This window comes from Entelurus aequoreus, linkage group LG26 (assembly GCF_033978785.1).
Source record: "Entelurus aequoreus isolate RoL-2023_Sb linkage group LG26, RoL_Eaeq_v1.1, whole genome shotgun sequence".
In the NCBI taxonomy this organism is placed as follows: Eukaryota; Metazoa; Chordata; class Actinopteri; order Syngnathiformes; family Syngnathidae; genus Entelurus; species Entelurus aequoreus.
Genome location: NC_084756.1, coordinates 6861016 through 6876023, shown reverse-complemented (window position 1 = coordinate 6876023; position 15008 = coordinate 6861016). Strand labels below are relative to the sequence as shown.

General features: G+C 37.4%; 1 protein-coding gene across 1 annotated transcript; it reads right to left on the bottom strand.

The window, feature by feature from the left end:
• Positions 1 to 11605: 11605 nt before the first annotated feature.
• On the bottom strand, positions 11606 to 13270 carry LOC133643114 (potassium voltage-gated channel subfamily A member 10). The gene has a single exon (XM_062037527.1). The coding sequence runs from the start codon at positions 13268 to 13270 to the stop codon at positions 11606 to 11608; it is 1665 nt and encodes a 554-aa protein (XP_061893511.1).
• Positions 13271 to 15008: the final 1738 nt, after the last annotated feature.

Genomic DNA, 15008 nt, shown 5'->3' with positions numbered 1-15008 from the left:
TGACATCATGTAATACACACTTGACATCATATAATACACACTCGACATCATATAATACACACTTGACATCATATAATACACATTTGACATCATATAATACACATTTGACATCATGTAATACACACTTGACATCATATAATACACACTCGACATCATATAATACACACTTGACATCATATAATACACATTTGACATCATATAATACACACTTTACATCGTATATTACACACTCAACATTGTATAGTATACACTCTCCATCATGTAATACACACTTGACATCATATAATACACACTTTACATCATATAACATACACTCTACATCCTGTAATACACACTTGACATCATATAATACACACTTTACATCGTATATTACACACTCAACATTGTATAGTATACACTCTTCATCATGTAATACACACTTGACATCATATAATACACACTTTACATCATATAACATACACTCTACATCATGTAATACACACTTGACATCATATAATACACACTTGACATCATATAATACACACTTGACATCATATAATACACACTTGACATCATGTAATACACACTTGACATCATATAATACACACTTGACATCATATAATACACACTTTACATCGTATATTACACACTCAACATTGTATAGTATACACTCTTCATCATGTAATACACACTTGACATCATATAATACACACTTTACATCATATAACATACACTCTACATCATGTAATACACACTTGACATCATATAATACACACTTGATATCATATAATACACACTTGACATCATGTAATACACACTTGACATCATATAATACACACTTGACATCATATAATACACACTTGACATCATGTAATACACACTCGACATCATATAATGCACACTTGACATCATGTAATACACACTTGACATCATATAATAAACACTCGACATCATATAATACACACTTGACATCATATAATACACATTTGACATCATATAATACACATTTGACATCATATAATACACACTTTACATCATATATTACACACTCAACATTGTATAGTATACACTCTTCATCATGTAATACACACTTGACATCATATAATACACACTTTACATCATATAACATACACTCTACATCATGTAATACACACTTGACATCATATAATACACACTTGACATCATATAATACACACTTGACATCATGTAATACACACTCGACATCATATAATACACACTTGACATCATATAATACACACTTGACATCATGTAATACACACTTGACATCATATAATACACACTTGACATCATATAATACACACTTGACATCATATAATACACACTTGACATCATGTAATACACACTTGACATCATATAATACACACTCGACATCATATAATACACACTTGACATCATATAATACACATTTGACATCATATAATACACATTTGACATCATATAATACACACTTTACATCGTATATTACACACTCAACATTGTATAGTATACACTCTTCATCATGTAATACACAGTTGACATCATATAATACACACTTTACATCATATAACATACACTCTACATCATGTAATACAGTGGTCCCCAACCACCGGGCCGCGCAATAAATAAAAAAATAAAATAAAATAAAAAATACATTATTATTATTATTTTTTAATTAAATCAACATAAAAAATACAATATATACATTATATATCAATATAGATCAATACAGTCTGCAGGGATACAGTCTGTAAGCACACATGATTGTATTTCTTTTAAGAAAAAATAAAAAACAAAAAAATAAACACTGCCCCCCCCACCTCACCCCCCCTTGTCCGTGGGACAAATTTTCAAGCGTTGACTGGTCCCCAGCTACAAAAAGGTTGGGGACCGCTGATGTAATATAGTATACACTCTACATCATGTAATACACACTTGACATCATACAATACCCCATCTTGAAGTTTCAAGATAACACAAAGTACTGCATCAAAAAGGTGTTTTATAAATGTACTGCACGTCTCCAAGAAAGTACTACAAAAGTACCACAAGTACAGCCTGAGTATAACTAGTCGTACTCTGGTTTTGCTGTGTAGGGAAATAACGTGCATTCTTGGCTGAAACCAGCAGAGGCGCTGTTGTTTTCAGACCGGTTTGGTGTTTGTATTGAAAAAGGAGCTCAGAACATTCAGATAGAAAGTCCATTAAAAAGTGCTCGAATTACTTCAGTATTTGTTTGTGTTTATGCTTCAGTTCAGGCTTTTAATTGATTTTAACCAGCAGTCAAAAAGCTCTAAAACGATATCCCCATTCAAGATGGCCGCCAAGGAGTTCAAAGGTCAGCTCCAGGCTAAATGTTTAAAAACATATTTCATGGACTGACTTCCACTGGGAATGTGCCCTAAGTTTTACTTGAAAAAGTTCAAAAACTCCACCAAGTTGTCCAAACTTTTTACAAACAATACGCTTCCAGGGTAACACAAATAGAAATCAACTGCAATTAAATGTGGATGCAGCAAAGTGTTGCTAGCATTATATCCCGCAATGTACGTTTTTTTGTTTTTTTTACTGCGTAAACTCAAGAACATTCTGACGTGACACACACATTTGGCTTCGCTAACATTAAAAGTCAGCAAACTATTTGTTTGTGTTGCATTGCAAAAGAGAATTGTCAAATACTTCTCCTGTCGCCTCGAGTTTGGAAACATTTGGTGTTTGTGCGGCTCAGCTGGCACAGAAGAGGATAGAAAGAAGAAGAAGAAGAAAGGGGAAATTGTGGGGACAAGACCAAATATATAAATATAGATTTCCAATATTTAGTTTTCACCCAATAACTATGATTGCATGAACTCCTTCCAGGTATGTTGTCTGCAAAGGTGATAAAGGATGGGGGGGACTCATCACAGTTGTTGCATACATGTTTATTGGAACATAATAAATACAACATTTATTGAGACTGTGCTTCACTGAGGAGATATAGTGCATATATTTCTCATATACTTTATAAATATAGTGCATAAATTTCTCATATACTTTATAAATATAGTGCATATATTTCTCATATACTTTAGCACAACATGTGATCATGCTACTGGTATACTTCTATTGTCTGTTGTTGATGTCCATATGTGGTCCTAGAACCTCCAGTGTCTTGTACAAACACTCCTCCAAAGGGAGGTTTGATTCAGTTCTGTTCCGTGAAGGACACGCTCCCTCTTCTTATCAGCGGGTGCATCTCTCTCTGCAAAGCTGCCTTCTCGTCTTACTTTTAGACCTCGCTATTGCTGCGTTGTGAGGGCTGCTCCCCTAAAGCTTCAGTGACACTTGGCCAAGTACTTTTCCGTCTCAGTGGTCTCTTTTTACTCCACATATGTACTCAACTCTTGGGGGTGACCAGTGTCTTTTATTCCCTGAGAGGAAGACTGGTCTCACACACACACACACACACACACACACACACACACACACACACACACACACACACACACACACACACACACACACACACACACACACACACACACACACACACACACACACACACACACACACACACACACACACACACACACACACACACACACACACACACACAGAGTAAATGTGCTGGTTGATAAGATCAAGTGCCGAGTGGTCATTAAACGAGGACATATATTCCGCAGTGATGCAAGTTATTGCTGAGAGGTCAACAAAGGTTGCGTGCATCGACATGATTGCGTCTCATGCGTTTAAAACAGGCAGCGTGGCTACTGCTAATGCTATCAAGTAGCACGCTAACGTGACGTGCATACCTCCGGAATAGCTGCAGTGGTGTGGACATGCACGGACATGACGAAGCAGACGGGTGCTGCTGGTCAGCAAGTCAAAGTGCTGCAGACGTTCCAACACCTCACAAAGTTTGCATCTTAACCACAGCCTGACAACTAGTCATCTATGATCTATGATCTATGATTTATAATCTATAATCTATGATCCATGACGCCTCTCACTTCCCAGCGTCCTTCAACGCCCTCTGCTGGCCGCACATGTGGCTGACTGCCACAAAGACCTCGAGAGGGACAAGCTGTAGGAAATGGATGGATGGATTGATGGATGGGTGGATGGATGGATGGCTGGATGGGTGGATGGATGGAGGACAAAGTCTGCCACGGATGAATCAGAGGGCGGTCACCATGACTTGGGGACACAACATTAGGTACACTTAGAGCATATTTTCCTGGCAAAGAGCAGCACAAATCTGCAATACTCCATCCACATCAATAGGGTAGTGTAGTACAGGGGTCCCCAACCACCGGTGCCGGTCCGTGGATCGATTGGTACCGGGCCGCCCAATAAATAAAAAATAAAAATAAAAATAAAATATATATATTATTTTTATTATTTTATTAAATCAACATAAAAAACACAGGATACACTTACAATTAGTGCACCAACCCAAAAAACCTCCCCCCCCATTTACACTCATTCACACAAAAGGGTTGTTTCTTTCTGTTATTAATATTCTGCTTCCTACATTATATATCAATATATATCAATACAGTCTGTAGGGATACAGTCCGTAAGCACACATGATTGTATTTCTTTATGATAAAAACAAAAAAACAAAATAACAAATTTTCAAGCGTTGACCGCAGCTACAAAAAGGTTGGGGACCACTGGCGTAGTAGGTCTAAGTGTTCATTAAAAACAAGGCGAGTATATTTCATGTTTCTGGCCACTGTAAAAAAATTACACACAGTTTGAACAGTAACACTGTGTCGGAATATTTAGTTCAGTGGTTCTTTGGCCTGCCACTATATGGAGCCACAGTTTGGGAATCACTGGCCCGGCAAGAGTCACGGTCAACCCTGTCAGGTCAGCTTTTTTTTTACCAGTTAGCATTAGCATGTAGCTCCAGACGGACAGCGAGGAAGGCGGAGAAGACGAAGAAGGAAATATTCAGTGACTTGAGAGAAGGAATCCTCTAAAACAAACTTGGCTGGGCAGTTGGAGCGCACCACCGCGAGAGAATGTTAGAATTAAACGTACATTTATCCATGAAAATATGAAGAAGCAGCTGATGGTGTGTTTGACAGACAAGCAGCTGGAAAGAGACGCAGTAGAAGTCGACTCATTAAAAGGTGTCAAAGTCAAAGGACTGAACCATTTATTGTGGCAATAATACACCACATTAAAGTACTCGATCCAATAATACACCACATTAAAGTACTCGATCCAATAATACACCACATTAAAGTACTCGATCCAATAATACACCACATTAAAGTACTCGATCCAATAATACACCACATTAAAGTACTCGATCCAATAATACACCACATTAAAGTACTCGATCCATAAATACACCACATTCAAGTACTCGATCCAATAATACACCACGTTAAAGTACTTGATCCAATAATACACCACATTAAAGTACTCGATCCAATAATACACCACGTTAAAGTATTCAATCCAAAAATACACCACATTAAAGTACTCGATCCAAAAATACACCACATTAAAGTACTTGATCCAATAATACACCACATTAAAGTACTTGATCCAATAATACACCACATTAAAGTACTCGATCCAATAACACACCACATTAAAGTACTTGATCCAATAATACACCACATTAAAGTACTCCATCCAATAATACACCACATTAAAGTACTTGATCCAATAATACACCACATTAAAGTACTCGATCCAATAATACACCACATTCAAGTACTCGATCCAATAATACACCACATTAAAGTACTCGATCCAATAATACACCACATTAAAGTACTTGATCCAATAATACACCACATTAAAGTACTCGATCCAATAATACACCACATTAAAGTACTTGATCCAATAACACACCACATTAAAGTACTTGATCCAATAATACACCACATTAAAGTACTTGATCTAATAATACACAGCATTAAAGTACTTGATCCAATAATACACCACATTCAAGTACTCGATCCAATAATACACCACATTAAAGTACTTGATCCAATAATACACCACATTAAAGTACTTGATCTAATAATACACAGCATTAAAGTACTTGATCCAATAATACACCACATTAAAGTACTTGATCTAATAATACACCACATTCAAGTACTTGATCCTTTCTTACTGAATGTATTCTTTACATTTTGAGAGGAAAATATAAATATGTAAGTGCATATCTTTGAAACTGTTATATTATCTAATAAGGCATCAAATGTCAAACTATTGTACATTTCAAAGTATTTGAATTCAAATAAAAGTACAAATAAATATCTGCTGGACTTACGATCGTCCATCAAATTGTAGACCTAAGAAAAGAAAAATAGATTTTGCAGTAAAAACACAATATTATCTTTCTACTTGTCAGAATAATTGTATGTAAGTTATCACACAACTTTCTGTGAGTTCCCGGCGAGCAGACAAAAGCTGTCTTTGATCCTACCAAGCACAAAGCTTGTGTATGATGGGAGGTTCAGTTTCTTTGATCTATTGTGATCCACAGGAAGATCTTGTCTTGACCCGAGATCTACAAAGCGGAGAGGAAGCAGGACCTGACCCCCCCTCCAGGCACCTTTTCTTTGAACAGTTTATGACCGAGGGCAATGGCTGTTTACGACCCCCTGTCCCCTTAGAAACAGCTGTTGCTATGTAATCAGGGAATATCCAAATAAAAGAGGAGGCGTGGACCTTTTTCGTCAGAGCGTGGGACGACACTGTACAAGGATTGAGCTAAATTGAATCCTGTCTCTGTTTAATTCCTTGCTTCTTGTCTGTTTAATAGATGCCATCGGTGTTTGAACCTGACACTGCTTTTACAGTCAAGTTGCTGTAAAAAAACATCCTAAATTTGACGTTAACATTTTGGCAACTGAGCAGACTTTTTTTTTTTTACTGCAAAATGAAACTAAATATATTTTTTTACAGTGTATGTAAACATGAAAATACTACTAATAAAACACACGCCTACTTCATGAATCAACCAGCGGCCTGGTGAGGCCATGTGACCCTTCTAGAAAACATGTTTGATAAGTCTGCTTGAAGGTAAATATTGTACTTTATACTTGATACAACTATGTAGTAGTACATTATAAAATGTATTTTCTTTCTAAAAGATGTTAGGTGTTGATGTTTTGGAGCGGCCAAGCACACGTTCACCATATTAATGCTACACCTTGATTTGACATACAAGTGTTTTGACTTGAGAGCTCCCTCCCAGAACCAATTAGGCAGGTAGTTTGAGGTATGACAGTGTGAATAATGCACATGTCATATATATATATATATGCACCTTGATACATTATATATATATATATACATATATATATATATATATATATATGTATATATATATATATATATATATATATATATATATATATATATACATATATATATATATATATATATATATATATATACATATATATATATATATATATATATATATATACATATATATATATATATATATATATATATACATATATATATATATATATATATATATATACATATATATATATATATATATATATATATATACATATATATATATATATATATATATACATATATATATATATATATATATATATATATATACATATATATATATATATATATATATATATATATATATATATATATATATATATATATATGTATATATATATATATAATGTATCAAGGTGCATATATATCAGAATCAGAATCAGAATCAGAATCAGAATAGTTTTATTGCCATTGTTTGAGAACGGGTTCACAAACTAGGAATTTTTCTTGGTGCAATCATGCAACATAAAACACATATAACACATATTAGGTAATAAATATATATGTATATATATATATATATATATATATATATATATATATATACATATATATATATATATATATATATATATATACATATATATATATATATATATATATATATATATATATATATATATATATATATATATATATATATATATATATATATATATATATATATATATATATATATATATATATATGTATATATATATATATAATGTATCAAGGTGCATATATATCAGAATCAGAATCAGAATCAGAATCAGAATAGTTTTATTGCCATTGTTTGAGAACGGGTTCACAAACTAGGAATTTTTCTTGGTGCAATCATGCAACATAAAACACATATAACACATATTAGGTAATAAATATATATGTATATATATATATATATATATATATATATATATATATATATATATATATATATATATATATATATATATATATATATATATATATATATATATATATATATCAGCTGGGATAGGCTCCAGCCCCCCCTGTGACCTTGATACAATATATATACATATATGCATATATATATATATATATATATATATATATATATATATATATATATATATATATATATATATATATATATATATATATATATATATATATATATATATATATATATATATATATATATATATATATTATAATTAAGCGCACTATTTCTCCGTTTAATCACGATTAACTGCATTGTATACGCAAAACCCAATAATGAATTGAAAAGTAGTGTGTTGTGCACTTTTATTGGAATATTCTCCCATATGAACAAAAGCGCCAAAACATTTGTTGTGCAAACACAATTTAAATCAGTACTTGTTCAACAGTAGCAGTTAAATAGCATATTTTATGAAAATCAACTCAAAAAATGTCAATACAAAAATTCAAGTTTATTGCCACTGCCAGGGTATTTAAGTTATCCTGTTTGTTATGGAAAATAAATATAATCTACATACAAATCCCTGAGCCTCAATCATAACATCCCAACAGGCAATTTCTGAGGTAACAGCAGAAACATTTTCCTCAAATTTTCCTTTCCATAATGCCTCTCCTCTGTTTCCATTATAGACAGAGCATGTGAATGCAGCACCCACCTTTCATCAATATAATGCACTGTAACTCCCAGGTAATTATGCTTACCGATTGATGTCCAGTTGTCCCCACTGAGAGCAACTGCAGCTGCGCGTTGTAAAGTTGTCACTTTTACAGTCCTCTCCTTTTCATACAACTGCTGTATTCTTGGTGCGTCTTGATGGCGGCTCATCTTCCACAACACTAATGGGCCTACAGTCTGTAACTATCCACTTCGCTATGGCATTTGTTAGCTTCTCTTGCTCTGGTTTATCTATACTTCTCCCGCACGCTGCATTTAACATAGTCTGCCCAAGCCTGGCTCCACTTCCTGCTTTGTTGAATGGTTTGCTGGCATCAACAGTGTGCTTGGCGTTAAAGGCCTATTGAAATGATTTTTTTTTTTTTAAACGGGGATAGCAGATCCATTCTATGTGTCATACTTGATCATTTTGCGATATTGCCATATTTTTGCTGAAAGGATTTAGTATAGAACAACGTCGATAAAGATCGCAACTTTTGGTATCTGATAAAAATAAGGCTTGCCCCTACCGGAAGTAGCGTAACTTAGTCAGTTGAACATATCCGCAAAGTTCCCTATTGTTTACAATGATGGCCGCCAGAAGTGAGAGAGATTCGCACAGAGGAAGCGACGATTTCCCCATTAATTTGAGCGAGGATGAAAGATTTGTGGATGAGGAAAATGCAAGTGAAGGACTAGTGGGGAGTGGAAGCGATTCAGATAGGGAAGATGCTGTGAGAGCCGGGGGTGACCTGATATGCAGCTGGGAATGACTACAACAGTAAATAAACACAAGACATATATATACTCTATTAGCCACAACACAACCAGGCTTATATTTAATATGCCACAAATTAATCCCGCATAAAAACACCTAGGTGTTTGTTATGCTAGCTCCTAGCTACTAGCTACTAGCTCGAGCTAGTTATAGCTCGAGCGGGTTATATGGACGGGATCCCGTATATATAACCCGCCAATACAATTCAAACACCTGCACAACACACACACTCACTCAGCCCAAAGGACCGTTCACCTAACCCAAGGTTCATAAAGCTTATATATTTAACCAAAGTTACGTACGTGACACGCACGTACGGGCAAGCGATCAAATGTTTGGAAGCGCGCGGGTGGGACCTGATATTCAGCTGGGAATGACTACAACAGTAAATAAACACAAGACATATATATACTCTATTAGCCACAACACAACCCGGCTTATATTTAATATGCCACAAATTAATCCCGCATAACAAACACCTAGGTGTTTTTTATGCTAGCTCCTAGCTCCTAGCTACTAGCTCGAGCTAGTTATAGCAAGCGATCAAATGTTTGGAAGCGCAGCTACATACTCACGGTATCGCGTCTGTGTATCCAAATCAAAGTCCTCCTGGTTAGAGTCTCTGTTGTCCGAGTTCTTCGATCTTGACTGCATCTTGCGGGAATGTAAACAAACACCGGCTGTGTTGTGTTGCTGACTTCCCTCGCAAAATATCCGCTTCGCACCGACAACTTTCTTCTTTGCTTGCTCAGCTTCTTTCTCCATAATGCAATGAACAAATTGCAACAGATTCACCAACACAGATGTCCAGAATACTGTGGAATAATGAGATGAAAACAGAGCTATTTTGTATTGGCTTCAATGGGGAAGCCATACCTCTGTTTCACTGGCGACGTCATGCGCATACGTCATCATACCGAGACGTTTTCAAGTGGAAGTGTGGCGGGAAATTTAAAATTGCACTTTATAAGTTAACCCGGCCGTATTGGCATGTGTTGCAATGTTAAGATTTCATCATTGATATATAAACTATCAGACTGCGTGGTCGGTAGTAGTGGCTTTCAGTAGGCCTTTAAGGTGATATTTTAGACTGGAAGTACTCCTGTGATAAGAACATTCAGCTTGGTCGTGGCTACAAACCACTTTGCTTCTGTCAATTCCGCCGACTAGAAGTACTTTATAATGAAAATGACCCTGTAAAAGTTCTGTTGAGTTACCCTTCTTCTCCATGCTTGTTTTGTTTTCTTCCGCGTTCTATTTCCTTTTCCGCAGGAGTCAGCAATAGGCGTTAACAAAATAAAAGCATTTAAAAAAAAACATACGCAATAACGCGCGATAAAATATTTGTCGGCATTAATAGATTGATGGGTTAACTCAAAATTAACGCATTAACTTGCCCACCCCTAATATATACATATACACATATATGTATACTAGTGTATACTACTTTTTAGAATATTTGTTCTTATTTTCTTGATAATTTTTTAGTACAAAGGTATATTTTAAAAGTGATGAGAATTGCATGCAGTGCTTGTGTTGGATGTCATGATGGAAGCTTTTATGAAGTACTCACCTATTTAGAGTACTAGTACTTGTTGAACCCTGTGACCCCGAGAGGGACTAGAAAATAGATGACTGGATGATAGATGGATGGATAATGAATGGCTGGATGATGGATGGCTGGATGGATGGACGATGGATGGATGGAGTACTTGTTGAAAGCGAGCTCCTGAGGTGAGGTACAACAAATCGGTGAGGACTAGGTCAGTGAGGACCAGGTCAGTGAGGACTAGGCCAGTGATGGACCAGGTCAGTGAGGACCAGGTCAGTGAGGACCAGGTCAGTGATGGACCAGGTCAGTCAGGACCAGGTCAGTGAGGACCAGGTCACAGAGGACCAGGTCTGTGATGGACGTCAGAGGTGGATTATTGAAAAGTCTTTTTCTCGCTCTGCCAGGTCTCGTTACTTTTGTACAGGGAAGACGAGCTGCCGCCATATTTGTTGGCTGGCGAGGTCTTCTGCGCCGCTCGGGTGGCGGCGTCGATCATCTGCTTCTCCTCCTGCTCCGTCTCGCGGTGGTAGAAGTAGTTGAAGTTGGAGACGATGACGGGCACGGGCAGGGCGATGGTCAGCACGCCTGCGATGGCGCACAGTGTGCCCACCATCTTGCCCCCGATGGTGATGGGGCACATGTCACCATAGCCCACGGTGGTCATGGTGACCACGGCCCACCAGAAGCCGTCGGGGATGCTGACAAACTGCGTCTGGGGCTCGTCCACCTCGGCGAAGAAGATGGCGCTGGAGAAGAGGATGACGCCGATGAAGAGGAAGAAGATGAGGAGCCCCAGTTCTCGCATGCTGGCTTTGAGGGTCTGGCCCAGGATCTGGAGACCCTTGGAGTGACGCGAGAGCTTGAAGATGCGGAAGACTCGGACCAGGCGGATGATCCTCAGGATGGCCAGGGACATGTTCTGACTGGAGTTGGTGTCGTCATCAGGAGTGGTGGCCAGCTCCGTTCCCAAGGTGATGAAGTAGGGAATGATGGAGACCATGTCGATGATGTTCATCATGTTGTTGAAGAAGTCGCTCTTGCTGGGACACACCACAAAACGGACACCTGCTTCAAAGCAGAACCAGATGATGCAGATGGTCTCCACTATGAAGAAGGGATCTGTCAGGTAGGCCAGGACATTCTTGGTGTTGGGATGAAGACTAGAACCTTCTCCAGTCCCATTTATGAGCTGTTCCACTCCCGGTGACGAGTCGTGGTCCTCCCTGAACTCTGGAAGGGTTTCCAGACAAAAGATGACAATGGAGATGATAATGACAAACACAGAGACCAAGGCCACAGATTTAGCAGAGCTGGAGCTCTCCGGGTACTCAAAGAGGAGCCAGAACTGTCTCTGGAGTTCATTGGTGGGCAGAAGAACCTCCGGCTCTTTGATGAAGCCTTCATCTTCTCGGAACTGCTCCATGGCTTCGTGGCCCAGCTCGTAGAAGACTATTTCACTGGCAAAAACATCCAAGGGAACGTTGGCGGGCCGGCGGATCTTTCCGCCTGACTGGTAGAAGTAGAGGATGCCATCGAAGGACGGACGGTTGCGGTCGAAGAAATACTCGTTCCTCATCGGGTCAAAGTGGCTCATCCTCTTAGTGGGGTCACCCAGCAGCGTCTCCGGGAAGCGACTGAGCGTGCTCAGCTGGGTCTCGAACATCAGGCCCGAAATGTTGATGACCACCTTCTGGTCTTTGTCTTCCACACAGTTCTTCTCCAAGAAGTCCTGGTTGTCGTAATATTCCTTGGGCAACCTGCTGAAGACGCTGTCGGACGCAGACTCACCGCTCACCAGCAACTTCAGATTGGAGATCAAGCTGCAGCTGCTGGACGTGGCTTTGGAGGTGGGCGGGGTGGACGGCGACCCTCGACGCCCCCTGAGCGGCGAGGGATGAGGGGTCGCCGGGCGGGGGGCTGACAAGTCTTGATCCGGGGCTTCTGACGTGGGCGACGTCGGGTAGCCGGAGTCACTGGGGTCCCCCAGGTTGATGCCCACGTCGTCCATGTTCTCAAAGTTAACAAGAGGAACCTCCATCGCCCTCTTTTTCTGTCAGCCGCTCAGAGTGCAGGATGCGGGAGAACTAGGACCCGTCCGGTCCCTGGTCCTGCTGGCTGGCATCTGGGCAGCCTCAGTCCGTAATCTGAAGAGCAGAGGAGAACATGCTGCGTATTTGTTTCACCTTTTTGTTAGCATCAGCACCAACTCGCCATCTGATAGCAGACCCACCCCAGTACCCAGACCTACCTCTGCAGCTTGGCCCGCAAAACTGCTTACACTGGATACTCATATTTGTGTGTGTTCGCACGTGTGTATGTGTGTAGGTGTGTGCGTGTAAGTGTGTGCATGTGTGTGTGCGTGTGTGTGTACGTAGGTGTGTGTGTAGGTGTGGATGTAGGTGTGTGTGTGTATGTACTGTATGTATGTATGTGTGTGTGTGCGTGTGTGTGTGTGCGTGTGTATGTAAGTGTGTGTGTAGGTGTGTATGTAGGTGTGTGTGTGTGAGTATGTAAGTGTGTGTGTAGGTCTGTACGTAAGTGTGTGTGCGTGTTTTTGAGTGTATGTAGGTGTGTGTGTAGGTGTGTGTGTGTGTGTGTGTGTGTGCGTGTGTGTGTGTGTGTGAGTATGTAAGTGTGTATGTAGGTGTGTGTGTGTGTGTGTGTGTATGTGTGTATGTAAGTGTGTGTGTGTGTGTGTATGTGTGTATGTAGGTGTGTGTGTGTGTGTGTGTGCTGATTAGATGTTAGACTCTTACTGCATAGCCCAGGTGTAGGACACTTAATTAGGTACACCAATACAGAATCTTTTTTCTTTAAAATCTTTTTATGATTTTACAAAAATGTTTCTTAAAGTCTTTGTGGACACAAACCAATAATACTCTTATAATAATACAATGATACTCTTATAATAATACAATAATACTATTATAATAATACAATAATGTTATAATAATACAATAATGTTATAATAATACTGTTATAATAATACAATAATGTTATAATAATACAATAATACTTTTATAATAAAACAATAACACTATTTTATTAAGAAATAATACTGTTATATTAATACAATAATACTGATATATTAATACAATAACATTTTATAATAAAACAATAATACTATTATAATAAAATAATGATACTGTTAAAATAAAACAGTAATGCTGTTACAATACAATAATGCTGTTATAATACAATACTGTTATAATAATACAATAATATTGTTAAAATAAAACAATAATACTGTTATAATAATACAATAATATTGTAATGTTCATGTTGTGAGGTCAAGCCAGTCAAAAAAAAGGTAATAATAAAAAAAAAGGCATGAATACTATGATAAAATACAAGTCAAATATACTGATACAGTATGTCATTTTTCTAAATATGATATTACATTAAATGGGTGGAAAACTAAGTATAATCGAATTAATAAAAAAACAAAGTATTTTTTTAAACAGGACTAAAATAAGAATCAGGGGGTTGAAACATTATTTTTTTAATGTAAATAGTTTGTTGTTCTATAGATAAATCAGGCTTATTATAAAAATTATTCATACACAAGAACAATTACTTTATAGCAAAAAAAAAACTATATATATATATATATATATATATATATATATATATATATGTTGGTGTATCTGATAGAGTATATGTTAATGCTCTGGTGAAGTACATGTTTAGTTTAGTAAATAATGCAGCATAGAGACGATGTCTTTGCATTGTGTTTTGCTGTAAACTCTCATGTGCTGCTAGTTTGCATCATTTAG

Excerpts from the sequence above, each read along its gene's own strand:
- LOC133643114 (XM_062037527.1), bottom strand. The coding sequence starts at position 13,270 with ATGGAGGTTCCTCTTGTTAACTTTGAGAACATGGACGACGTGGGCATC.